Source organism: Arvicanthis niloticus, chromosome 6, assembly GCF_011762505.2.
Source record: "Arvicanthis niloticus isolate mArvNil1 chromosome 6, mArvNil1.pat.X, whole genome shotgun sequence".
NCBI classification, from domain to species: domain Eukaryota; kingdom Metazoa; phylum Chordata; class Mammalia; order Rodentia; family Muridae; genus Arvicanthis; species Arvicanthis niloticus.
In genome coordinates this window covers 1,606,076-1,634,052 of record NC_047663.1, presented here as the reverse complement: position 1 = coordinate 1,634,052, position 27,977 = coordinate 1,606,076, and the positions used below count along the sequence as shown (strand labels likewise).

The 27,977-nt window shown below is 49.0% G+C and overlaps 1 protein-coding gene across 5 annotated transcripts in view; it reads right to left on the bottom strand.

The window, feature by feature from the left end:
• Positions 1–1,836: 1,836 nt before the first annotated feature.
• The window catches only part of Ccdc57 (coiled-coil domain containing 57), a 99,425-nt gene continuing 73,284 nt past the window's right edge, over positions 1,837–27,977 (bottom strand). For 3 of the 5 annotated variants that reach the window (XM_034507661.2, XM_034507660.2, XM_076935300.1), the window contains one exon: positions 1,837–2,251. In XM_034507661.2, the coding sequence (XP_034363552.1) occupies positions 2,013–2,251 (239 nt within the window). In that variant the 3' untranslated portion in view covers positions 1,837–2,012. Of the gene's footprint in view, positions 2,252–4,396; positions 4,621–7,908; positions 9,107–27,977 lie in introns of those variants that run through there. The other 2 variants (XM_076935297.1, XM_076935298.1) reach the window with 2 other exon arrangements.

Sequence of the window (27,977 nt, the reverse complement as noted above, 5' to 3'; positions counted from 1 at the left end):
GGAGACTAGGATGCGGCCATGGACGGGACCAGTAGGCAGGATAGGGAACACTGACGGGCGCGTGCCGCGGTCTCCGGAGTCCGCTCAGTGTCCAGGCGCGGCCATCTGGCGAGCGGGATACCACCCCTCCCCCGCCTGATGGGAACAAAGGAGCTGCTGCGCGCCTCCCTGAGTTGCTAGTTTCCGGGACCCTCTCCCTCCCTCCCTTCCTTTAAATTCCTCTTTTGAAAGGCTTATCGAATTTGGGGGCGGGAGATGACTAAACTCACCGACCAAAAAGAGACAGACAGCTCAGGGTTGGGCCCCCTGAGGGCCCAGAGAGGTTGCTCCCTTTCCTTCAGTCCTTCCACTACAGGCCCAGGCCACTAAGACCAACCTCCTTATGGAGCAATGGCTTTGGGGGGTGGGGGTGGGGCGGGAGGGGGAAGTTGTGTGTGTGGGGTAGTGTCAGTGGTCCTTGACTGCATGTCTATAGCAAAAGCCAGAGCCTTAGAATAGAGCACTGCTTGTCAACTCTGGCTTCTAGCTTCTCCAACTTGGCTGTCCATGCAGACTTTCTGTGGAAGGAGGCTAAGCAGGGACCCTGAAGGACAGCCTATAGGACTGGCAGGGGTATTCTGCCCACATGCTGCTGGCTTCCCCCCCCAGTTCTCCCATTAGTGCCCCTATGCCTTTAGGGCCCGTTCCATGGCCTGCTGCTGGCATCTTTTGCTGTAGTGTGTGTTTTATGGAGGTGGAGGTGGAGGGTGCAGGACCCAGATACCTGCACTGTCCCCATTCGAGGGTCTTTGGTGTTCATTGTGTGGGTGTCTTTGGGTTGCAGGGCCAGCCTAGGAGAGCCAGCGCTGTCCCACCCCACCTTCTAGCTCTCAAAATATGCCATGTTTGCCTTCTCACTGGCCAGGCTGCTGTGTTCAGCGGCGCTCGCCTCTGCAGCTATCAGGGTCTCTGGTGGAGGGGTTGTAACCCAGGATAGCAGATTGGGATGCAGAGTCTGGGCCTGTGCACAGAGAAGGATGCTGAGGTTAGAGCAGACTTACATCTCAGAAGCATGTAGCCTCACCAGCAAAGAAAGTGGATTGCCAGGTGCGGATGTGGGAGAGGCACATCAGGGTGGCCTGCCGTTGCCCTTGCTGGTCGGTAGAGCACAGAGTACCTGGGGGGCTGTTGTGAAGACAGCCTATGGCTCTTTGCTTATGCATCTTGAGAGCAGCCTACTATACACAGCAAGAGTGATGTGCAGATAGATGTGTGTGACTTAGGCCCGAGGCTTTCAGCTGGCATCCAAGACTACAGTACCGAGTGTGGCCTTTCCTGTGATGTTTGTCTGGCCCACACATGCCAGCCAGCCAGCCGGCCGGGAATCGCTGTCAGGATTTTACACAGATGCAGAATGAAGCTGCAAGAGTCACATGATCAGTCAGGGACACACAACAGCCTGGATAGCCTGGACCTGGGAGCTGCTTCCATCCCTGCAGTCCAGATTGTCTGACGCCCTGCAAGGCTAAGGCCACAGCAGTCTTAAAGTTCTGCTGTGGCAGGAAATGGTCAGGCAGGTCTCATGATGAGGTTTTCAGGAGGCAGATGAGTACGTTCCCGAGACAGGGCCTCCCGGCCAGGCTTCTGCTCCTGGGAGGACCTCTCACACAGTGCTCCTTGGGGACATACTTACTTTGCAGGTGGCCACTGTATTCTCCCTACCAGGTTCCTGAGAAGGACAGTGTCACTGACAGGGTCAGTGCACAGTGGCTGTGGGCGGTGACACAGGCAGGTGGCCAGCGCAGGCTCGAGGCTGCATTTCCCAAGTAGGACAAGATAGACAACTTGACAGGCCAAGCAGATGGGGGAGGGTTTTAATTGCTCATTAGCATCAGGAAGGTCATCATTTGGGAACCTGTCCTGTGCTCACAGCCCACCTGTATACCATGTGTATACTCACTCCCAACTTGTGCAGGCACAGGCCCCACTACCAAGGTGGAGGCCCCTGTGTGGCCCCTGCAGGAGGCTGAGACTTAGTCCTTGAGGTTGTAGTTGCGGACCCTAGGGTGCCGTTGCTGCTGGCAGTTTGTAGGTTTAGCTGGATGAGACTTGCTGGGTCTAGGGTGGGTGGCTTTTGGATGAGCTTCCATCTTTAGCCCTTTGACAGCAAAGGCCTTTTCTATGGGGACAGGGCTCCTGTTCACCTTTTGTATGGGGACGGGGCTTCGGTTCACCTTTTGGAAACAGCTGGGTCCTGGAGGTGCTGGACACTCTACAGGGAAGAAGCAGAAGAGGGCTAGATTAGGACACAAGGAGGGAAGGTGGGTGAGTGCCCAAAGCTAGTCAGGTCACACTCAACAACCTGCAGACACTCATATTCTGTTCTTTGCAGGAGCCTGTATAGCCCTCCACAGTGACGTAGCCCTAGCCAGTGGCAGCAACTGTGTGGGGTCCTGACTAGGGTGCAGGTCTGTGTGGGCATGGGCTTTACAGATTTTCAACTGATCTGCATGCCTCTCCCCTAGTGCACCGAAATCTGGCTCTGGAAACAAAAGAAAGCAAAAAACAAAACACCCTGAGTTGCTGTGACCATTTCCTAAGGGCATAGGGGGCAGGGGGCCCCAACTCCCATTCAAGCCAGGCCACCCCACTGAGAGTTCAGTCCCTGGTCCTGTCCTTGGGGCCTGAGTGTACACGGAGTCCAACCACTTGCATACCTGACAGGCCAAGGACTTTCTGGTAAGCTGTGCTCCACACAGGCACAGGTTAAAGCCTAGAGCAGCCCTGCCGGTGTCCACTTGAGCCATGGTTTAAGCTGCTCATGGTTTATGCGGCGGCTGCTAGAACGCAGACTTACTGGGCACGTGCCTGCTGGCAAGCCACGTCTAGCTTTTGTGGCTTTTCTGTCGTTTGAGACTTTGACATTAAAAAATGAATATCTTTTCTAAAACCATTTCATCTCCCTCGGGTACACAGACAGACCTGTCCTTCCTCCCTGGCAGCTTGGCCCAGCAGACAGGAAGCTTCTGGTTTACCTGGAGCTGGGGCTTTTGCATTTTATACTTTTTTGTTTTCCTTTTTAGACAGGAACTTTATTTCTGGTTTACCTGGAACTCACTATGTAAACTGCTTGGCCTAGAAACTGGAGACACAGCTGCCTCTGCCTTCCAAGTGCAGAGTTAAGAGCACGCAGCACCTTGTACTCTATGTTACAGCAGGATCTAGTGTCTGGGGACACAGCCCCACTGCTTGTCAGTCTTAACTCAGCTGTCTTATGTGATGAGGCAACCTGGGAGGTGATATGCATGTGTGTCCAGAGTTGAGGAGTCTACCTCTCTGTGACTCCCATGGGCCTGGAACATGCTGATCAGGCACTGACTAGGGGAAGAGTCAGTACAGTCACAGAGTGCCAGGCGAATCCACTGTGCCATGGGCATGGAGCCTGAATGTGTGCATGGGCTCTGGGGAAGTGGACTGCCTTCTCTTTGCTTCCTGCCCTGTGTTTATCTCTAGTGCTATCCTGAGACAGTGTGCGAGTCTCTCTTTGTGTCTGTCTCTTTTAAGTCAGGGTCTTGCTTTGTAATCCAGGCTGGCGTTAAACTCATGGCAATCCTCCTGCTTCAGCCTTGTGAGAACTGGGGTTACAAGTATGTGATACTATGTCCAGCTTTCTGAGGAAACTTTTTGAAACACTTAGAACCGGGGACCTCATTAGGGCCATTTCTGCTCGAGCTCCTGCTGGACCAGGCTCTGCTGTCTGACTCGGGAGCTGTCCGTCCGGGATACTCCTGCTAGTTGTGTCTGGTTCTCCAAATCCAGACCACCCTTCTCTTACACGGATGTTCCCACCCCATCTCTCTCCCAGACAGCAGCTACCATATCACATGGCTCTTCCCCCTCTACGTCTTCCAGAAGTCATCATGGAGGGGTAGGAATCACAGAAAGGGCTTCACGATGGATCCTCTTGCCGCACCTGGCACAGGCGGGGGCAAAGGCCAAGGGAGGAACTAGCCTGATCCAACCGGTGGATCAGACAAGTAGCTTCTAACTGGTGCCCAGAGCCAGATGTGTTTATTCAAACTGTGCCTGAGGAGGTCTGGTTAGAAGAAGAATGGGACACTCTGCTTTGTGGCCTTTGGTTTCTGCTTCTGGCCTCTCTATAACAGTCCTCCCTATGGAGGGAAGGAGATACCTGGCCCAATTCCCAGACTTTCAGGGCAGGGGGCCCCCAGCCCACTACTCTGTAGTTGGGAGGCATGACACTAGGTATCCCAAGCCCGCCTGGGGCCTGAGTCCCTGTGACAAGAGTTTTGGTTCCCACTTGTGCTGACCTGTGGTCTAATCAGTAACTGGCCTGTAAAACCCACTCTCCATATCTGGGACTCTACTTTGTCACCTGGGCTCTTGAGTCGTAGGCACCAGGGAGAAGTCAGGACACACAATGTCTTGGACATTGCCAGGCAATTGCCTCCTGTTTGATCTGCCTCTGCCCAGCACTTGACTTGCGGAAAGTTCTGGTTCTGTAAGATATTTTAGTCCCCGTGGCTCTTCATCGAGGGAGCCGTATTGGAGCCTGGTGGGTCCATGTGAGGGTAACGGCAGAGCCATGGCGAGCCTTCGCTGAACACTGGATCCTGGAATCTGGGGAGGAGAGCCGACTGTGTTTGAAAGTGTCTATCAGGGGTAATACTTTCTCCTCAGCTCTCTTGCCCCTGAAATTCCTAGGTCCAGGAGTCACCTTCAGAGCTACTATCCCAGCTGCCTGGCTCCAGGATACGGTGTGACCTCCCAGCTCCATGGATGCCCTCATGTGGCCTCCAGAAGCTTGCCCTGGCCCTGGCTACAGCTAGACTCAGCTCACATTGTGGCCCCGGGCACAGCTGTCAAGACCTTTCTATCTCATCTGAGGCCTGGCTGCTCTAGCCGGTCTCGTCTTTGGGGTTAACCAGTCTTCACTGAGACTTCTCGAGCCCCATTGGGATCTTGTGTGTACCTCAGTCTTCTTGGCTTTTACCCTGAGCTGCTTTTTCCACCATCCCTATGGATTAGGTCATATTACACTTCGGGCCTGTCAAGCGTTCCCAGGCTCCCAGAGTCCAAGCCTTCAGTGTGGCCTGCATGGGTGAACATGATCTTGCTTCCTCAGCCCTCATGTCCACATGCAGTGGTGGCCTGGCATCCCCATTCCTGTACCAACCCCGTCTTATGCCTTTTCCTAAAGGAGCCTTTAATCTCAGGTAATCAGATGCTAACTCCTCACTGTCACCTTGGGGAACCCAAAGCTACACGAGCAGCAGCCTGAGCGCCATTCACAGGCCTGTTGGATACCACGTTCTCCTGAGCTGTGCTACAGCAGAAAAGCAGGACCTCAGCAAGTGTCCACTACCATGGGGTTCAGAGAGGAAGCCCTCAGTGGTTGGGTCCCACCATCCCTCCTGAAGATTACTTTGGTAGGTATGGACATTGGGCCTGTCTCTGGCTGTCCTGCCTACATCAAGCCATTTGTATAGGGAGCAGACAGAGAGAGGCTATGTCCAAAAGGTACTTGCCTGTGCAGCTACCTGGCCTAACTCTAATTCTGCCTCTGGCAGGGGTGGGGGAAGCGGGGAGACAGGGCGGAAGACAGGGTGGAGGACAGGGCTGATAGCTGCAGGAGGAGCTGCACTGTGAGGTGGCCTTAGAACTAGCTTGCCTCTGGATACAGTCTCGGGAAGACACAGACAAAAGTGTGGGCAGAAGGTGAGAGAGGCAGGGGAGGTCCAGGGAGGTAACAGGAATCTCCAGTTGTTTGGGAAGCTGTGAGCCTGCTTCAGGATGCGCACTGTTCCTGTTCTCTGCGTGTAGAATCCTGTGTGCGTTCAGATGGTGTGCGGCTCTATTAGATGCTCTTTGGGGTGGCCACCTTGTGTTTGGCTAGCTTCTAGATACAACTCACGACAGAGGAACTTTTGCAGGGTCTGCCTACCAACTTGAGGTTCCAGGCAGGCTCCTGAGCATCCTAAGCTATGCTGGCAGAGCAGACCCAGACTGGCAGAGCAGGCCAAGGCTGGTGAGGGGCTGTTAGGCCGTCACTGATGGCTGCATTGTGGGTAGCCAGCCCCTCATTATCTGCATCTCACCTTGCTGTGGCACCTCAGGGCTGTGGCATCTCTGGGCTGCTGTGCTTTAGCTGTTCTCTGCTTTCCCGGCCCAGGACAGCTGAGTGAGGCAATGTTCCCCACATCTACCAGTGTGGCCTTATGGGGAGAGGCTGCTGGCCACGCTGACACAGCCTGCCCAGCTTGCTCAAGACATCATGGGCAGCTGGCCAGGTCAAAGGCCTCCTCTGAAATCATTCTCTGGAGATTTGGCCAATGACCCTTTGGATCCCATGAGCTGCTTTCTGTCCCCCCAGGAAGGAGAGGCAGAGGACGGCATGCCTGCAGCACATGCAGAAAGGATGCACTCACCCAGGTGTGGGTCTGAGGCCAGGGCCAGAGCCACAGGCGGTGTTCTGGTGCCTAGTGGCAGCCACACAACTCAGCACAGTGCCTTGGCTATGTTCTCTCAGTTCTCAGTTTTAGCACGCCTCTCTCTCTGTGAAGGACAGGAGACCTACTCCCCCAAACTGAAAGGTGGAAAGCACTCCAGGAAGACAAGCAGACATGGCTTTGTGAGGAGGCCAGCTTTACCCCACTAATGCTCAGCACCTCTTGGATCCATAGGCGATCAGGCTCCGGGACAAAAGGCCTTGCTGGGCTGGGAGAGGGGTACTTGGGTTGGATGAGGGCAGACATTACCCAGTGCCATGCTTCTCTGGGTTAGGGATGCAAGATAGTACTGCAGAAGATGGTGCCAGTGTGTACACTGATGTCGTGGGGCTTAGGATGAAGGCCACCCTCCTACCTCAGTTGCCTTCAGCTCCCTCAACACCACTGAGTGCTCATGACAGATGTTTCCAAGACAGGCAGGAAAGCTACAGGGTCTGAGTCACTGCAAGGAGAGGGGAGGCTTTGGGATTCACAGGCTGGGCCACTGTCAATCACAGACAGGACTTGGCAGCAGATCATGCAGGTGTTCCCGGCAGGCCTGGTCTTCTCACTCTTCCCTAGACAGCTCGAGTGCTGTCCATCCTGGTTTAGGAGCACACAGTGCTTCCATGTTCTCCATGCTGAAGGCCAGAGGCCATTGTCCTCAGGAGAGCATGGGCAAGCCACTCCGGCTGGTCTCTCTGGTGACTAGGACACTTCTGGGTTGTGAGAGCTGCTGGTGTTCAGGTCTCACTTGCACTTCCAGCTGTATCCCACTATAGGCAGCTGCACTGGCCCTGCTCATATGAGGGGTCCCCAAGTATTCAGTGAGGGGGTTCAGCCCCAGATACATAGTGACATGGTCTTTGAAAATGTATACCCTCAGTGATAAAATAAAGTGTCCTATTAGCCTGTTGTTGGCTTTCTGTTTTAGATAAAAGTTGGTAGCACCACAATACACATGCTCAGAGAACAGTTTCTCCTGAGTGTCTATCCAGTGTCTTACCTCCAGTTCTCAATGTCAGGCCTGACGGGACATGGCCTTTGCCCTACTAGACTGATTAGTTCTGACGTTTAATTGGGAAGGCCACATTTCCTAATCCTGAGCTGGAATGGAATGTTTTATTGAAGAACTGCAGCCAGGGTACCCAGCAAGTAGGACCTGAGAGTTAGCCCTGTTGCCTTGGTTGTGAGGAAGTCAGGAAACAAGCAGGTGCCTGACATGTGTGGAGGGCTCACACACACATACACACACACACACACACACACACACACACACACACACACACACACGCCAAAGCTCCACCACTGCAGACCCCAGGGTACAGTTTTCAAGGGATAAAGGGCAGCACTATTTACCTGGGGTCAGACTCAGCCCAAACTCTTCTGCATCTTCGTTCCAAATTGTAAACACAACTTTCCAGGCATATGGGTTCTTAAACGTGAAGAGAGAATTCTGGTTTGGGTTTTTTGGTTTGTTTGCTTGCTTGCTTGCTTGCTTGCTTGCTTGCTTGCTTGTTTTGAGACAGGGTCTCTCTGTGTTGACCTAGGTGTCCTGGAACTCACTGTGCAGACTAGGCTGTTGTTGAGTTCACAGAGACGCTAAGTGCTAGGACTAAAGGCGTGCGCCACCATGCTAGGAGATTCTGGCTCTATATAAGGGCTTACACCTAGACCCTCTAGTAGGAACCTCTAAAGCAGGGAGAGGCTAGGTGTGGTGGTGCATGCCCTTAATCTCAGCACTGGAGAGGCAGAAGCGGGTGGATCTCTGTGAGTTCCTGGCCTGCTGGAGTTACAGGGTGAGAACCTGTTTTAAAAGGAGAGAGAAGGCAGGCGGATTTCTGCAAGGCCAGCCTGGTCTACAGAGTGAGTTCCAGGACAGCCAGGGCTACACAGAGAAACTCTGTCTCCAAACAAAAAAACATTATCAAAAAATGGGGTTGGAAGTGGCTCAGGAGGTGAAAGTGCTTGCTACATAAACTTGCAACCTGAGGTCAATCCCAAGAGCCCATGCAAAGATGGAAGGAGAGAATTGAAGTAATTGTCCTCTGACTTCTGTGTAGGTGAATGGTAATGCACATGTCCTGCCCACACAGAGACACACACACACAGACACACACAGACAGACACACACACACACTGTCATTCACTCACTCCAAACCATAAAACATACAGGCAAACCAAATCAGTGTGAAGCACATTGCTTTTGCTGCAATGTCAGGCTCATGGCTGCCCCTCAAGGCTGGCCCTGCACCTGGTCTGCTGCTCCTTCATGCTCACTTCAGCAGAGATAGAGTACCGGGCAAGGTTTAAGGCCTGTCTGTGATGACACATCTCTGTAAATCAGGGACATAAAGTACCTTTCTACAGTTCTGCAGCTAGAACTCAAGGCTCTGTGTATGCGGAGCACACACTCCACCACTGAACTCCAGCCCCTGCTAGGAGAAACGCTTAGCTTGATAAAGGTCCCATTGAGAAGCACACAGCAATCATCACATTTAGAAACTTCAGCCTAATCCCCTTCGATTTAGGAAGGATACAAGACAACTACTGTCACCACTCCTGTTGCCATGGCGCTGGGAGGCCCAGCCAACTCTGTAAGAAAAGGAGTGTATAGCCTGGAAGAGAAGAAGCGAAGGAGGACGGCGTCATCACTTAGCGGGAGAAAGAATCAAAGCCAGACTGTGATGGTCTATTCAGGGGCTCAGAGAGGGAAGCGGCTCCACCTACACTCGGCCCTTTCTGAAGCAGCTGTAAGAGCCACCAGGACACTGGAACAGCTAAACTGAAGTGGCCTGCCACAGCCTTGCAATAAAGTTTTCCTGGCACTGCCCCAGGTGCAGTGTCTGGGTCTGGATGGGAACACACCTCAGGGCCAGATACTGCTCATTAATCTAGGAAGCCAATTGCTATATACCCTGTTTTTAAAAGTTTTTGGTCCTTTTCTTCATGCTGAATCTCCACAGCAGACTTTCACTCTAGCTACTGGGGGTGGGGGTGGTCAGGCTCTTCTTCCCTCTGTCCCCTGGGTTCTACTACACTCCCATGATGCTCCCAGAAGCTCCTGGCCTGCTTGTCGGCAACCATGGCCTCCCTTGGTGTCCCTAAATGCCACAGAGGAGAACAATTAAGCAGCCTGCAGTGGCTTGATGAGAATTGTAAGTATCCTTCAAGGATCTCAAGTGGCTCCCAGCAGCACACTCGGCGAGATGATAATTAATATAATACACAATTTCCTACGTAGTCTTGGCTTGCTTCTGTCTGTCATGGACCCAGATCTCCAAGAACAAAGTAGTATTGTGTGTGCGTGTGTGTGTGTGCTCGTGTGTGCCTGTGTATGCATGTGTGTGTGTGTGTTGGGGGGAGGGGTTCATGTGTGCCACAGCATGTACTTCAGAAGCTACAGGACAACTTGTGGGAATTATTTCCTTTCATTGAGTGGGTTCCTGAATGGAACTTAAGTTGTCAGGCTCAGAGGAAAATGCCCTAATGTGGTGAGCCCACCTCTCAGGCCTCTTACATCATTTTTATTAAGGAGTAATTTACATAGAATAGAGTGCATCTTTCTAGAACTTCCTAGCAACTTATCTATTTTGTAAAGTACATGCCAAATATTTCAGTAATTTTTCTTGTTTTCTTTTTTTTTCTTGAATCCAAGTTTCATGCATCCCAGCATGGCCTCAAACTTGTGACTTTGAACTTCTGTACCTCCTGCCTTTGCTTCCCGAGTGCTGGGGGTTATAGGTATATACCATCACTCCATCATTCTCCCTCTATGCAGCACAGGGAATTGAACCCAATTTGGCAATGCTAGGGCAGACAGGCAGGTACCCTACCAACTGAGCTATTTATTCTAAGCCATAAGTTGTCAACTCAGATATTCTGGATATGAGTTCTTAATATGTTCTTGCTTGCGTGTTTTGGGACAGGATCTCACTGTGTAAACAAAGCTGGCCTCCAATTTGTGATCTTCTTGCGTGCTGGGAATATAAGTGTGCACTTCCAGGTTTGTTCTGCAGTGTTGGGGGTTAAACTGGGGCCTTCCAGCGTGGAAGCAATGGCTAAAAGCACTTGCTGCTCCTGCACGAGACCTGGGTTCACTTCCAAGCACCCATAACTAACCCATAAAACCACCCACAACTCCAGTTCAGGGGGATCCAATGCCCTCTTCTGACTTTGGAAAGCACCAGGCACACATATTGTACACATTCATACAGGAAAACATTCTTAAACATGAAATAAAAATAAACAAACAAACTGGGACCTTCCACACCATAAGATGAACAGTCTGTCACAGAGCTTTACTCTAACCTTTCTGGTTGTTGTTGTTGTTGTTTTGAGACAGGGTCTCCTTAGCTCTGGCTGCCTGGAAAACTCTATGTAGACCAGTCCCGGCTCAAACTCAGAGATCTTTCTGCCTTGCTTCCCAAGTTCTGGAATTACACGTGTGTGTGTGTGTGTGTGTGTGTGTGTGTGTGTGTGTGTGTGTGTTTTCCTGGGAGCAGACCCTGTGATACTGGAATAAAGAGTGTTTCCTGACAGGTGTAGTGGTGCTGAGGAGACTGAGGAGGGCAGAAAGTGCTTTCTCTTTACAATCTGCTTTGTTATGTTGCAGGATCACCTGGCTATCAGGCAGGCGGAGGAATATGGGCATCAGGCTCTCTCCAAAGGTGAAAGCTACAGGTTCTTCATCGGTGCCTTCTTGACTTGCTAAATTGCTTGGTTTTGAGACAGGATCTCACTCTGAAGTTCAAGCTGGCCTGAAACCCACTATGTTGTTGTCCAGGATGGCTTAGCACTAATGTGGATCCTACTGTCTCAGCCTCCTAAATGTTCAGACTACAGGTATGAGCAGCCAGACCCTGCTTGAACTTATTATTTTTTTAATCAATTAAAACATAAACATTTTTAAATGTAATGTGTATTTGCATGAGCTTACGTGCATCACATGCATGCAGATGCCTGTGGAGGCCAGAGGGTATCGTATCTCCTGGAACTGAGTGGAATTACAGGCATTTGGGAGCTGACAGACAGGTGCTGGAAACCCAGGCTAGCGCCTCTGCAGGAACAGTAAGTGCTCTTAGCTACCCGTCCAGCTCCTATATTTCAATAATCAGATTATCACCGTCATTGTTGCCACTATTATTGTATGAGTGTGCGTATGTGTGTGTGTGTGCGTGCGAGTGCACAAACGTGGTGGCTGGAGGACAATGTTCAAGACTCATTTCTTCCTATCTCTCTCTTTTTTTCCTTCCTTCCTTTTCAAGACAGGGTTTCTCTGTGTAGTCTTGGCTCTTCTGGAACTCACTCTGTAGACCAGGCTGGCCTTGAACTCAGAGATCTGCCTGCCTCTGCCTCCCTAATGCTGGAATTAGGGAGTCATACCACCATGCCCAGCAAGTCAGTTATTTCTCGATGCTGTGGGTTTAGGCCATCGTATGGCAAGCACTTTTAATTGCTGTCCCATCTTGAAGGCCTAAATTGTGCTTTTCAGACAGGAATTAACTATGTAATCCCTGAATGCCAGAATTACAGCATGTGCTACTATGGCCCCATTGATTTTTTTTTTTTTTTTATTTGTTTGAGACAGAGTCTTACCCTGTAACTCCAGCTGGCCTGAAATCAGCTCTGTAGACTGAGCTGGCACCCAGCTCACAAAGATCCATCTGCTTCTGCCTTCCTAGTGCTGGGATTAAAGTTGTGGGTTACCACACCAGGAGACCGTGCATGTGTGTTTGTGTGTGTGTTCCAAACAGGATTTCTATATGTAGCCCTGGCTGTCCTGAAACTTGCTCTGTAGACCAGGCTGGCCCAAAGCTTAGAGATCCGCCTGCCTCTGCCTCCTGAGTGCTGGGATTCAAGACCTGAGATATCACATCACTGCCCAGTTTTATCTTTTTTTTTTTTTTTCAAATCATAAATGCTTGTGATTTTATTTTTCATTTAAGCCATCATGAAAATGTTTAAGATAAGCCTAGTGTGGTGGCACACTCTTTTAATCCCAGCACAAGTCAGAGGCAGGAGGATCTCTGTGAAGTCCAGAAAAACCAGGGCAAACCATGTCTAAGAAAGAAAGGAAGGAAGGAAGGAAGGAAGGAAGGAAGGAAGGAAGGAAGAAGAAAAAAAGAGTAAGGAAAGAAAATGTTTAAGTTAAAAACAAAAAGGCTGGGTATGGTGGCTCACACTGTAATTTCAACCCCTGAGAGGCAGAGATGCAGGAGGATTACAAGTTCAAGTTCAAGTTGAATGAAAAGAAAGAGGCAATATGGTTGGCAGGGGAGTTCGCTTGTGCTGAAAAGATTCTCACCTTTCATCTGATTTGCTCAGTACTGGCTGGAGCATGACGAAATGGGTCCAGGGTCACTGTAACACAAACCTCTGTACTACCATTGGCCTCCAGATGATGTCAGAACTCCTGCCCAGCCCCCTATGGCTCCCACCTCAGTTATTTCTGTGCCTGTGGGCCTGGGAGGAAGACACATGTATGTTCACAGACCTTAAATATTTTCTTTGCTGAGATGTCTGTGTATCACCTCCATCAGAAAGGTAGTTGAGACCTGTGTCCTCAATATCAAATGAGGCAGAGGTGTGTTGGATCTCTTCAGAGATTCTTCACGCGTTTTTTTACAAAAGCTTTGCTTCCATGTCCTGGTTCATACACTCAACTCAGTTGAGAAACTTCTGCCTTTGGCCTTTGGTAGGCTGTACAAGTACAATGTGTATAGGACCCAATGCTAAGCAAGGGCGTCAGTAGGGCTTCTATACACACACTTACCACACATCCTGTGGCACTGTGATGTATGGTCAGTAAGTCCTTTGGTCTTTGTCCCTGTTTCCTGGCACACAATTTCTAAAATCATAGTGGAGTCATGCCTTAATATCTACCAGGGTTCGGCTCCAGGCCATCTCGCTCCCCAACAAGTTTTGAAAGATGCCACCAAGTCACCTCCTGACTCCATATAACTTGACATACAATACAAACAGTCGCCTTCTAAACAACTGCTATACTGTATTGTTGGGGGTGACAGAATAAAGTGTGTACATGTTTAATACAAATTCAGCTTTAAAAAGCATCTTCAACCCACTCTGGTTAAAACAGGGCGTACAGATTACCTTTATTTCCTGCTTGCTTGGCCTTTTTTGGTTGGCAAACTAACATCACCTACTGGACTCGCGGCAATAGAATAGTACAAATGAAAAAATTACATTAAGCAGTATTATGGTATGAAAAGTGGTCTGAGACAAAGCCAGTTAACTGTAGCTGGGCAGTGACACACTGCTTATGCTACTTTGGAGGCCGAGACAGGAAGATGGCTCCCAAGCTGGAGTTACAGGCCTCTGCCACAAGGCTCAGCTAAGAAGGTTATTTCAAAGTTAACTTTCGGGCTGGAGAAATGGCTCAGTGGTTAAGAGCACTGACTGCTCTTCCAGAGGTCCTGAGTTCAATTCCCAGCAACCACATGGTGGCTCACAACCATCTGCAATTAGATCTGATGCCCTCTTCTGGCTTGCCTGAAGACAACTACAGTGTACTCATATATGTAAAATAAATAAATAAAATCTTTAAAAAAAAAAAAAAAAAAAAGTTAACTTTCCTTGCTGGAGAAGTCGCTCTGTGGTAGAGCTCTCGCTTGCCTACCACGTACATGACCTTGGGCTCAATCCTCTCAGCATAGCAAAATTAAGGAACTAAGTAAAGTTACTTTCAATGGAAAAATAACCAATTAAGCAATGCTGGTGAGCTTTAGAGGCAATTTTGTGAGCGGATTAGGGTGGAGAGAACTCTATTATCTTGCCAACTGAAAGTGGCCTGTTTGGGAATTTGGCAGTTGTGTCTCTAGGTCTGACTTCTGGAAGGTGAGGTTAACCAGCCTGGACAGGGACAGCAGTTCTGTGTTGACATCTAGCCTAGTCTGCCGCTGGACCCTAGCAGTGTCCTGCTGCTTCTGCTTTCCTGTTCTCCCAGCAAGTCCTGGCTTTCTGGACAGAGCCGGGCCATTCCTCCGTGTCTTGGCTATTGCTTTTATGCTCCTTGTGTCCTCTCTAGAGATCTTGTTTCTATGCAATGTGCCTGCATTAGTGTAGATAGACCATGGTTGTGCTGTGCTCTTTTGCACATCTGGGACCGCTGTGTCCTGCCGCAGAGATGTTTTCATATGGAAACACTCTTTGTTGGGGCTTAATCCTCTCACACACAAAAAATTAACCTAAAGCAGCTGTGTTAACTGGTCAGTTGTTTTTCTGTTGCTGGATTCTTGGCTTTCTTCATCTATTTTTAGACTTTTTTTTTTTTTGAGGGAAGGGGTATCTCATGGCTGTGGTGACATACTCCTGTAATCTCAGCACCTTGGATGTGAAGGCTCAAGGTCATACATAATGAGCGTGCCATCACCCTGAGCTGTATTCAATCCTGTCTTAATAAAGAAAAGAAAAGAAAAGAAAAGAGAGATGGGGTCACATAGCACGGGCTGCTCTTCCAGAGAACCCAGGTTCCAACTCCAACACCCACATAGCAGCTCACAACTGTCTATGACACTAGTCCCAGAGGATATAGCATTCTCTTCGGGCTTCAGACATACATGTAGGCAGAACATCCATGTATACAGCATACATGTGTTTCCTGTGTTGGTCTGGAACTCCCAGGTTCCACTGCTCCTTCTACCGTCATCTGTGGAGAAACTGTGACTATGCAGGTCTACAGGAGCTTGTCCCTGCCTTGCTGTGTGGGCTCCTGGAGACAGGATCTACCTTTTACTCCAAGTCGGGTAACAGAGGGTTTAAACCATGTAAATATACTGTATTTTGTGAAGCTAGAGAGATTGAACTAAATTATACCTGCCAGGTGAGACCTATTAAAAAAAAAACATTGGTGAGGATGGATCAAGACAGGGTTCCTTTGTGTAGGCAGCCCTGGCTGTCCTTGAATTCAGAGATCACCTGCCTCTGCTCCACCCCACCCCCACCCATCCTCACACCATGCTGGCTCAAAGGCCTGGCTCACCACCACCTAGCTTTTTTTTAAAAAAATAAAAAATAAAATAAAGGTCTCACATAGCCTAGGTTGGTCTCAAACTCCATTTATAGATGAATCACTTGATTTTCTTGCCTTTGCCCTCCACATGCTAGGAAGTCAGACCTAGGACACTGTGCTTCTTTATGCTGTGTTGGGTATGGGAACCCATGGGCTCTAGGTAAACACTCTTATCGATGGAACATCCCCCTGGTGTTCTAACACTGAGCTACATGCCAGCTAGGTTAGTCTTTTTCCTTTCTTTCCTTTTTGTTTTTTCAAAACAGGGCTTCTCTGTGTAGCCCTGGACTCATTTTGTAGACCAGGCTGGTCTGGAATTCAGAGATCTGCTGCCTGCCTCTGCCTCCCCAGTGCTCCATCACCCAGGCGGGCGTGTTTGTTTGTGTTTTAAGTTCCTGTTCTTGGAGACAAGGTTTGTGTGTAGTTAGCCTTGCACTTTCAACCCTTCTACTTCAACCTGAGTGCTAAAGTTACTGGGAAAAATACACCCCAGACCAGGCCTGGTCTGGATTTCCAAATGGAAATCCTGGTTTGTGGCTTAAAGTTTCCCAGAGATGAACAGGATTTTTAACCTTCCTTTTTCATGTACAATATGCTAGTTTTGCTTTGATAGCGTTGTTTGTTTGTTTGTTTAATCTCTGTCTTTAAGAAAACGTATTTTGTTAGTGTGAGTGCCTGTAGGGTAGGATGTAAATGGAGAGTGGGGACCAGAAGATGACTCTGTGGAGTCAGCCCTTTCCATCAGTCCATGGCTGACAGGGATCCAGCTCAGACCTGGCTTGTCTGGCAAACTCCACTCACTGAACCGCCTCCCTAGGCCACTCACAGCTGATTTTTAAAGCCGTGGTTATGCTGCCGGTGGCACGTGCCTTTTGAGCCCATTACGAAGGAGGCAGAGCTGGTGGATCTCAGGAGGCGTCTGAGGCTTGTCTGCTCCACATAGTGAGCTCCGGATAAGCCAGAGCTACAAAGTGTACCTTATCAAACCAACAACCAAGTAACTGCTCAAGAACAAATCACACATTCTTGCCAGCACCTGCTGTCACCAGAGTTTTTTTTTAATTTTAGCCATTCTGATTGGTCTAAGGTGGGATTTCAGGGTTGTTTTGATTTGCATTTTCCTAATGACTAAGGACTTTGAACATTTCTTTAAGTGCTTCTCAGCCATTTGAAATTCCTCTGTTGTGAACACTGTTTAGCTCTGTACCCCATTTTTAGATTGGGTTATTTGGATTTTTTGGAGGTTAGCTTCTTGAGTTCTTTATATATTTTGGATATTAGCCCTCTATCAGACGTGGGGTTACTAAAGTTTTTTCCCCCCATCTGTAGGTTGCCAATTTGTCCTATTGATTGTGTCCTTTGCCTTACAGAAGCTTTGCAGTTTCATTATGTCCCATTTATCAATTGTTGATCTTAGGGCCTAAGCCACTGGAGTTCTGTTTAGGAAATCCCCCACCTCCACCCCCTCAACCTTTGTGTCAGTGAGTTCACTCCTCCATCGATGGTGGGATTACGAACTGGTACAACTATTCTGGAAAGCAATCTGGAGGTTCCTCAGAAAATTGGAAATATACCTACCTGAAAACCCAGCTATATCACTCTTGGGCATGTACCCAAAGGTACCCGCCCCACCATGCCATAGGGGCACGTGTTCCACTATGTTCATAATGGCCTTATCTGTGATAGCCAGAAGCTGGAAACAACCCAGATGTCTCACAGTGGGAAAGAATGGATACAGAAAGTGTGGTTCCTTTACACAATGGAATACTATTCAACTATGAAGAATGAGGACATCATGACTTTTACAGGTAAATGGATGGAAATAGAAAATATCATCCTGAGTGAGGTAACTCAGACCCAAAAGTACACACATGGTATGTACTCACTAATAAGTGGATATTAGCCAAAAAAGTACAGAATACCTAGGATACAATCCACAGAACTCAAGAAGGTAAACAAGCAGAAGGGCCCAAGTGAGGATGCTTCAGTCTCACTTGGGAGGGAGAAGAAAACAATCATGAGAGGCAATGGGAGGGAGAAACCTGGGTGGGAGAGGAGAGAGGGAGGGGAAGGGGGACATGATCAGGTATTGGGGGGGGTGGACAGGAGAGAAGCCCTGAGGGCCAGCAGAATGAATGGAAAAGGGCAACCTCAGTGAGAGGTGGGGGACCCTCTAGAAAGTACCAGAGACCTGGGAGGTGAGAGACTCTCAGGACTCAAAGGGAGGGACCTTAGATGAAATGCCCAACAGTGGCGAGAGGGAACTTGTAGAGTCCGCCTCCAGCAAAAAGACAGGGAATCAAGAGGAGGGATGGGGTTGCCATCCCACAGTCAAAAACTCTGACCCAGAATTGTTCCTGTCTGAAAGAACTGCAAGGACAAAAATGGAGAAGAGCCTGAGGGAAAGGAGGTCCAGTGACAGGCCCAACTTAGGATCCATCTCAAGAAGAGGCTCCAAGGCCTGACACTATTACTGATGCTATGATGTGCTTACAGACAGGAGCCTAGCATGGCTGTCCTCTGAGAGGCTCAACAAGCAGCTGAACGAGTCAGACGCAGATACTTAGACTCAATCAATGGACAGAGTCAGGGACCCCTGTGGCTGAATTAGGGAAAGGCTGAAAGAAGCTGAGGAGGGCGACCCCAAGGAAGACCAGCAGTCTCAACTAACCCAGACCCCCGAGATCTCTCAGACACTGAGCCACCAACTAGGCAGCATACACCAGCTGATGTGAGGCCCCTGACATATAAACAGTAGAGGACTGCCTGGTCTGGCCTCAGTGAGAGAAGATATGCCTGACCCTGCAGAAACTTGAGGCCCCAGGGGGTAGGGGTGGGGGGTGGGAGGGTGGGGACACCTTCTTGGAGACAGCAGGGCAGAGGAATGGGCTGAGGAACTGTGGGAAGGCAGACAGGGGGTGGGGGGCTAATGACTAGACTGTAAAAGTAATAATAATAATAATAATAATAATAATAAACACTATTTTTTTCAAACACCTCTTCTGTCCTTCCTCTCTTTTTCTGTGAGATTGTGGCGATCCTGCTTGGAATCAAGGGCATGTGCCACCAGCATCCCACAAGGCTTTCTTGTTACAGAGAAACGGAGAAGGAGTAGATGGGGCGGGGGTCAGAGGGGTGGTTGTGGGGAGGGACTGGGAGGAGAGGCTGGTTGAGAAGTAAGAAAAATACTTAAAAAGAGAAAAACAAACAAACAAATCTTCATAAAACCTGCCCCCCTCCAAATGTGTAAACAATAGCCCAGGCTGGCCTAGAACTACCTAAGTCAATGGTTCTCAACCTGTGGGTCTCCCTTGAGGGGTCACATATCAGATATTTACAACAAAATTACAGATATAAAATAGTAACTAAATAATTTTACGGTTTGGGGTCACCACAACATGAGGAACTGTCTTAAAGGATCTTAGCATCGGGATGGTTGAGAACCACTGAGCTAAGTAGCCAAGGACGAGCTCCAACTTCTGGTCCTCTGACTCTATCTTCAAAGTGCTAGGATTATGGGAATGTGCCCCAATGCCTGGTTTGTGCAGTGCTGGGGATTGAACACAGATCTGTACCCACATCTCCAGCCCTCAGCATACACAACAGCTCATGTTTGTCTGTTAGCTCAGTTGCTTCCCACACTTCTGGTATCTTTTCATGGACTGATTTCCCTCCATATGTTTTGGTTTGGTTTTTGGAGACAGGGTTTCTCTGTGTAGCCCTGGCTGTCCTGGAACTCACTCTGTAGACCAGGCTGGCCTCGAACTCAGAAATCCGCTTGCCTCAGCCTCCCAAGCGCTGGGATTAAAGGTGTGTGCTACCACTGCCCAGTGGCGACATTTCCTTGTTATTGGAGTTCCCTCAGTCTTTCAGGGAAGCCTGGGTTGATCTTTTATAGTTGAGATGTCATCTAGGCTCCTCAGAACTGTAGAAGCAGATGAGGCTTCACCCACGTTCGAGGTGCTTTCTCTGGGGCCTGAGCATCCTCCTCCCTGTCAGTCATCTTGTTAATAGTCTCTCTCTTTTCCTGTTTCTCCCTTAACTTCTCTTTCTCTCTCCCTCTTTTTCTCCCTCACTGCTTTTTGAGATAGGATCTCAAGTTATGTACCCTAGGCTGGCCTCAAAAAAATTTGGGGCGATGAGTGGATTATTCAGACAGGGTCTCATGTGTAGTCCTGGCTGATTTGGAGCTTCACATATAGAGCAGGCTGGCCTTGAGCTGGTTTGAGCTGGTTTGGAACTTTCCATGTAGAGCAGGCTGGCCCTGAGTTGGTGGTCATCCATTCTCTGCACTTGTTTTGCACTGTTGGTGTTGAGATGAACAGACCCATTTGGGCATGCCAGAAAAGCGGTCCACTACCCAGGTACCCCCAACCCAGATCTTCACTTGCTGTACACATTGTGGGATTTCTAGGACTCCTTTATGCACGGTCCTCTCTTTTAGCTAGACTCTGTCTCATGGTTCATCCTCCTGGCTCCTCCAAGTCCCATTCTCTAGCTTTCCTGCAATGTCCTGCCTGTGCTTACCTGTTCCTCGTACCCCAGACAGAAACTCAGATGACCTAAAACTGGCTTCTGTTCCTCCTAAGGTTGGTGCAGTGATGGCTACCCCCCCACCCCCATGCAAACAGCTGCTTTGTATCTTTGTCCAGTTAGCCAGCTGTTTAAGGGGAATCTCAGTGAAGTCCTTATCAGCAGAGCTTGCAGTGCCAGAATTCTATGGCCCTAGAATACCACTAAAAAGCAAGCCGGTTTGGTTATTTCTAAATTTATTTGCTTTGCTTTAGAAGTGACTTCAACACATTGTGTTCTTGAGTGGCAGTCCTCATAGTTTCATAACTGTTTTTAAAAAAAGGCCGGGCAGTGGTGGCGCACGCCTTTAATCCCAGCACTTGGGAGGCAGAAACAGGCGGATTTCTGAGTTCGAGGCCAGCCTGGTCTACAGAGTGAGTTCCAGGACAGCCAGGACTAAACAGAGAAACCCTGTCTCGAAAAACCAAAAAAAAAAAAAAAAAAAAAAAAAACTAACAGATTTCTGGGCATCTGTGTCTCAAAATTGTGGAGGGCCCTCTGTCCTGAGAGCCTCAGCACAGGCGGCAGACAGACAGCTCCTCTGCTCTTTGTTTCTTCTTTTCTGTCTTTTTTTCTTTTTTAAGATTTATTCACTTTTATTTATTTGAATACACTGTAGCTGTCTTCAGACACACCAGAAGAGTGCATCACATCCCATTACAGATGGTGTGAGCCACCATGTGGTTGCTGGAAATTGAACTCAGGACCTCTGGAAGAGCAGTCAGTGCTCTTAACCTCTGAGCCCTGTTTCTTCTCCAAATTTTTAATTTTTTTTTTTGTTGTTTGGTTTTTTTTGAAACCTCTGTGTGTGTGTGTGTGTGTGTGTGTGTGTGTGTAACCTTGGCTATTCTAAAGATGGGCCACACTACCCCCTGTCTTTTATTACTATTTTTTAAATATTTATTTTTATTTTATGTGTGTGTGAGCTCATTGGATTCCTTGGAACTAGAGTTATGACAACTGTAAGTAGCTATGTGGGAACCTGGAGCCAAACTCAGGTTCTCTGGAAGAGCAGCCAGTGCTCTTAACCACTGAGCCATCTCTCCAACCTCTATACAGGTTTCTGTAAAGGCAATTCAAAGATGCTGTGGGTGGTGTGCAGGCATCTCAGACAAGTGTTGCCAGCAGCAGGCTCTCATTCAGCAACAGGGACTAAGCCAAGGACAGACATGCTGAGAATCATAGAGGCACCCTGATCTCATGAGTGAGGCAGCCTGGCACAGTGGGAGGCTGCTGTGTAAGTGGCCAGGTCCATGTGAACCAGGGCTGCACAGGCTCTCTTTGCCCTCCTCTGGGAAGTTCCTGAAGCTGCGCTGGCAGGCTGCTGAGGTTTGCTTCTCCCTCCCAGAGTGGCTGTTACAGGGTCTTCTTGGCCCTTGCATCTCAGTGGCCTCGGCTATCAGAAGCCTCATGTCCACCTTCCAGCTCAGGTTACTCACACCTTAGGGGAATTGTGTGTCAGTTTTCGAGTGTTTGAGGCAGACAGGAAAGGAACACAGTGTCCTGGGTCAGTTTACAGTAGTCATGAACTGTTCTCGGAGGTTACCCATCTGTGAGATTTTCACTTGATTTTCTTATCATAAATATGCATCACAAGGCTCTCATTACCATCTCCCACAGGGATAGCCTGCCTGTTCTCCTGAGCGCACCTTGGGTTTCACAAGAGACACAAAGCACCTGCAGAGGCCAGACAGTAGGCAGCTCTGATGTCAGGGACTCCTGGTTAATAAATGTTACAGGAAGCCAGGTTGGGGGCTAAGAAACAAATTAGGATATGTATCAAAATCCCACATCACCATCCTGAAGTGTGTGTCAGATTCCTCAGGATTGGAGCCACAGAAGGATGTGAGTCATGTGGGTGCCTGGAATTGAACACAGGTCCGCTAGAAGAAAAGCCAGTGCTATGTATCTATCTATGTATCTATGTATCTATCTGTCTATCTATGTATGTATCTATGTATCTATCTGTGTATCTATGTATCTATGTATGTATCTGTGTATCTATGTATGTATCTATGTATCTATGTATCTATCTGTGTATCTATGTATCTATGTATGTATCTGTGTATCTATGTATCTATGTATCTATCTGTGTATCTATGTATCTATGTATGTATCTGTGTATCTATGTATGTATCTGTGTATCTATGTATGTATCTGTATATCTATGTATGTATCTATGTATCTATGTATCTATCTGTATATCTATGTATGTATCTATGTATCTATGTATCTATCTGTATATCTATGTATGTATCTATGTATCTATGTATCTATCTGTATATCTATGTATCTATCTATGTATCTATGTATCTATCTATCTGTCTATCTTTCTTTAATCTATTTATTTACTATTTCTGCTACTACCAGTACTATTATTATTATTAATGGGTTTTCAAGACAGGGTTTCTCAGAGTCTCTGGCTGCCCTGGAACTTACTCTGTAGATGAGGCTGGCCCTCAAACTGCTTCTGTCTCTCTAAGTGCTGGGATCAAAAGCATGTGCCACCCTGCCTAGCCACAGCCAGTACTCTTAACCGCTCTCTCTCTCTCTCTCTCTCCACTTCTCTCCAGCTCATCGTGCCCTCAATTGGTGTTGACAGTGAGGGTGCAGCTGAAGTGCACAAGGCAGCAGTGACTGGATGGTGGCCACACCCAGGTGAAACTTCAGGAGTGGGAGGTTTTTTTTGCTGTATTTCTTTCTATAGAGTCCCGACAAATACATCTCAACTACACAATATAAGACAGACCAATACATGTGTGCCCTTAATAAAAAATACTTCATCACATGTCCTTTGATGTGCTTGCTTTAACAAAACGCCTTTTTATCTATGCCTGCTTCAGCCAGCATTCCTTCACAAGTCTGCCTTAGTCTTTCACCTGTGTCCACTTCAGTTAAATGTCCTTTCACGTGTTTGCCCCAGCCACCTGCCCCAAACACTTAAGTTTCCACCTCAGACATCCACCTGCCTCTGCGAGTGCTGGGGCTCAAGGTGTGCACCATCACAACTGGCTGTTTTCTAATGCTAAGGTCTCTCATTGAGTCAGGAGTATGCTGTTTCAGCTAGACTTGCCAGCATCCCCCAAATCCACCATGACAGGTACATGTTGCCACACTTGGCTTATGTGGGTACTAGGATCTGAACTCAGGTCCTTAGGCCTGAGCAGCAAGCACTTTTACCCATACAGGTATGTTCTCAGGTCCTTACAAGAATTGTTTTGTAGCCAGGGAGTAGCAGTGCATGTGTTTAATCCCAGCACTAGGAAGGCAGAGGCAGGCGGATTTCTGAGTTCAAGGCCAGCCTGGTCTACAGAGTGAGTTCCAGGACAGCCAGGGCTACACAGAGAAACCCTGTCTCAACCAACAAACAGTTTGTTTTTTTGTTTTTGTTTTTATTTTTTTATTTTATTTGTTTGTTTGTTTGTTTGTTTGTTTTCGAGACAGGATTTCTCTGTGTAGTCCTGGCTGTCCTGGAACTCACTCTGTAGACCAGGCAGGCCTCGAACTCAGAAATCTGCCTGTCTGCCTCCCAAGTGCTGGGATTAAAGGCGTGCGCCACCACGCCTGGCTGGTTTTTGTTTTTAAAGTGAACATTTTAAAGAAAAAAAAAATCATTTTTCTAGCTTCCCTAGAAACAGAATCATATTAGATTCACAGAGCCAGGGAGGAGCCAGTGTGGGTGTGTCCAGGCCTAGCCCAGAGGCCACTTCCTGCCTGTCTTCCCACCCCTTCCCTGCAGGAATGTTCTGGAAAGGCCTGAGGTAAAGGGCTAGCCATTCAAGCTGAGTCTAGGACAGGTAGGCTCTGCTGTCAGGCTATCAGATGAGGGTTGGCTGTTGAGTTCTTGCTCTTTTTTCCTTCTGGATCTCCAGATAAGAGAAGCCTGGTAGTACAGCGTGGCCACTGTTACAGTCAGCATCTACACAGCCGGTGTGTTACGTAAGGAGGACTGAAGAAATGGCTTTAAACTTTTTTTTTCTTTTAGACTGTGCTCAAGCTGGTCTTTAATTCATGATGGTCCTCTTTACTCAGCCTACCAAGAGCTGGAATTAAAGTGCATGAGGATGCACTAAAAACAACCCACAGTATTAAACAAACAAACAAAAACCCAACTCAAACCTTACACTCTACTTTGCCTAGCCTTCAGTTTGGTGCAAGAAGGTGACAAAAGTTCGGAGCTCAGTACTGAGCAGGGAGGGGCTGGGCTAGTTCCAACCAGTAGCCACATTCCTCAGGAGTTTCCACGCCCATGACCCTTTGTCCCATGGACAACCTCAGTCCTCCTACGACCTGGCCTCGGTTTCCACTTGAAAATGGATCATTGTACCTGGGACTTGGTCTTGTATATCTCAAACCAAGAACTTGCCTAGCACTGGAGGGTACCTTCCAGATGCTGGCTGCTCAGGCCAACCCCACCTAGAACCCCCGAATCCCTGGGCCCTGCAGGTATGGACCTTCAGCTGCCTCTGGCCTCCCAGCACCTGTCCCTTTCCTGACTACTCGTCTGTCGTCCTCCACAGTGAGTCTGTTACCCCAAGTCCTCAGTTTCAATTGTCTTCTGTGAAAAGGTCACAAATCCACATTAAACCGAACCATGGAACTGTCTACTGCTTCAAAACTGCAGGTTACTGGGCTGGGTGTGGTGGCACACACCTTTAATCTCAGCACTCTGGAGGCAGAGGCGAGGGAATTTTAGTAAATCCAAGCCTAGACTACATAGCATGGCTCCGGGACAGTTGGTGCTATTCAGTCACACCTTGCCACAAACCAACCAGGTAAACAACAGCAACAAAACAAGTGACTGGGAAGTAAGAAGTTGTAGGCAGGAGGATCAAAAGTTCAATATTATTTTAAGCTACACTGAGTTTGAGACAAGACTGAGGGCTATAGGAAACTGTTTCAAAAAGCAAAACAAAACAAAAAACCCCACCCCCAAAAAACCCTGTAAATTAAAACCAACAATGAAGTATCAGTTTTCATCTATCAGAAGGAGAAAGGGTGCAGGCAGTGAGGCAGGAGCTGCCTTCTGCCGGCAGGCAGCTGCGGACGTAGAGCCAGATTTTTTTAGAACAATTTGGTAACACTTCAAACTACCCACACCTTTGACCCAGCTATTTCCCTTCTAGATAATTATCTAATCATGGATCCCACAAGGACAGGGACGTATATTGCAGAACCACATCTAATGTGGAAGATGACACATGTGAGACCCTGAGACAAAATGAGCGTGGCCATGCTGTGGACTACCCAAAACACCGAGCAGCCTACACATACTCTGAAAAGATCTTCAGATGCCATAAAAAAGCAAGCTGCTTAGGGCTATTGGAAGGAAAGGGGCAAATGTGTGTTCAAAGGCACGGTGCACCTGCCCCTGGCAGCTGGGTAGGTGGAAGGCGACTAACCAGGCAGTGGGCAGACTGGAGTCAGCTGTGTGGAGATTGGTGTTCCTCCAGCTATGGCCTGCACAGGTTGTTTCCAACTGAGGGAGGCGGGAGGCATAACCAGGCTGCCCTTGGAGCCCCTTTCTTTCAGGGAGGCAGTGGGTTCTCTGATCCATCTGACCACTTGTATTCTTGGGGCAGACACTAGGGAGGCTGGACTCTCCTAATTCCTGGAAAAGACATTCAGGGGCACCAATAGTTGCACCCCAAGAAGGTAGATGATGTCTGCCTCAAGACTGAGCTTTGGAGACAGGTGCTTCTGGATGAGAGGGTCTTCTGAAGCCCCTGGCTGGGACCTGTGATCTTCAGAGATGTGTCTTCTCAGGGGAACAGGGGGGACAGCTGTTTAGAGATGAGTGGCCTGTGTTGGAGGCATAAGAACCCTTCCAGTTTGATCTTTATGACTGCTTTTGACGCTGAGGATAGCCCAGGGCCTTGGAAATGGCTGGCAAGTCTCTGCCAATGAGCCGCTCTCTGAGAGCACCCCACCCACTGTGCTTCCCAGACTGAAGTAGACCTGTGCCTCAGAGCTGGGAACAAGTTCTGCTCTGTCTATGCTTGTGTTAGTGTCTCCTATCTCCAGTGTGTGTGCGTGTGCATGTGTGTCTGCGGATGAACCTAGAGCTTGGCACATGGGAGGTAAGTCTCTTGTCACTCAGGTAGGTCCCAGCCTTGCATCATACGTCTTAAAGCTTAATGTGTGGAAGGCTGCAGCAGGGTGACTGCCTCCTCCCAGGCATTTCACTGCTGTGGAACTTGAAAATCCACTTGTTTGACTTTAAGAGAAAGTCTGTCTATATTTCAGTTAGGATTACACTAAAGGTTTCTTCACTGGAGAAAACCACTGCCCTGATCAAACTTAATACTTTCATGCAGGAAGTATATGTATTTTTTGTTTTTTTGTTTTTTTTTTTTTTTGTTTGTTTGTTTTTCGAGACAGGGTTTCTCTGTGTAGCCCTGGCTGTCCTGGAACTCACTCTGTAGACCAGGCTGGCCTCGAACTCAGAAATCCGCCTGCCTCTGCCTCCCAAGTGCTGGGATTAAAGGCGTGCCACCACCGCCCGGCAGTATATGCATTTTTAAAGCCTTACTTTTTTTCCCCCTTTTTCTTTCCCTGAACAGTGTCCTGCCTGCCTGCCCCCAGGCAGGGGGATTGTCAATGTGCACCACTATCAGGGGGCAAGTGTTAGCTGTGGTGTGTGTGTGTGTGTGTGTGTGTGTAGCTTCCTGGATGTGAGGCTAGGGCTCTACCCTGGAGCTGTAGTCTAGCCCTGGGCTTTGCAGTGACCCTATCAGTAATCAGTTTTACTTCCCAAAATTCTATCCTCCCCTTTCCCCCCACTCTAGGCTTTGGTCTCCATCCATCCTTTATCCTGAACACTAGTTACTTAGCATAAGGAGTTCATTATCCAAGTGTCCCCACCCTTAGGGGCATTCCTGAAGAGATAGAAGGGACTCAAGATAAATAAGAGAAAGAGAAAAAGGCCTGGGGCGAGCTGAAAGCTGAGAGGGGTTTGACCTGTTGGATTGGCCTGGGGGAGGAGACAGGTGCTAGGGAGATGGGGTGGGGGTGAGTGACTGTCTGCAGGTGGGTGCTGGGCCCCTGGGCTATCCAGTAACACAGGGAGCAGAAGAATGGGGCCAGGCCTTGGGCCAGCCCTGCTCAGAGAGACGCAAGGCTTTTGCAAGAATGAAGGTGAAAGAGGAAGCCTGCTTTGCAGATGGGTAGGTGTGTGTGTGTGGGGGGTGGGGGGGTAGGAGTCAGGGTGTGTGTGTGTGGGTAGGAGTCAGGGTGTGTGTGTGTGGGGGGTAGGAGTCAGGGTGTGGGGGGTAGGAGTCAGGGTGTGGGGGGTAGGAGTCAGGGTGTGTGTGTGGATAGGAGTCAGGGTGTGTGTGGGGGGATAGGAGTCAGGGTGTGTGTGGGGGGGTAGGAGTCAGGGTGTGTGTGTGGGGGGGTAGGAGTCAGGGTGTGTGTGGGGGGGTAGGAGTCAGGGTGTGTGTGTGGGGAGGTAGGAATCAGGGTGTGTGGGGGGGTAGGAGTCAGGGTGTGTGTGTGGGGGGGTAGGAGTCAGGGTGTGTGTGGGGGGGTAGGAGTCAGGGTGTGTGTGTGGGGAGGTAGGAGTCAGGGTGTGGGGGGGGAGGTAGGAGTCAGGGTGTGTGGGGGGGGAGGTAGGAGTCAGGGTGTGTGTGTGGGGGGGTAGGAGTCAGGGTGTGGGGGGTAGGAGTCAGGGTGTGTGTGGGGGGAGGTAGGAGTCAGGGTGTGTGGGGGGAGGTAGGAGTCAGGGTGTGTGTAGGGGGAGGTAGGAGTCAGGGTGTGTGTGGGGGGGTAGGAGTCAGGGTGTGGGGGGTAGGAGTCAGGGTGTGGGGGGGGGGGGTAGGAGTCAGGGTGTGTGTGGGGAGGTAGGAGTCAGGGTGTGTGTGTGGGGAGGTAGGAGTTAGGGTGTA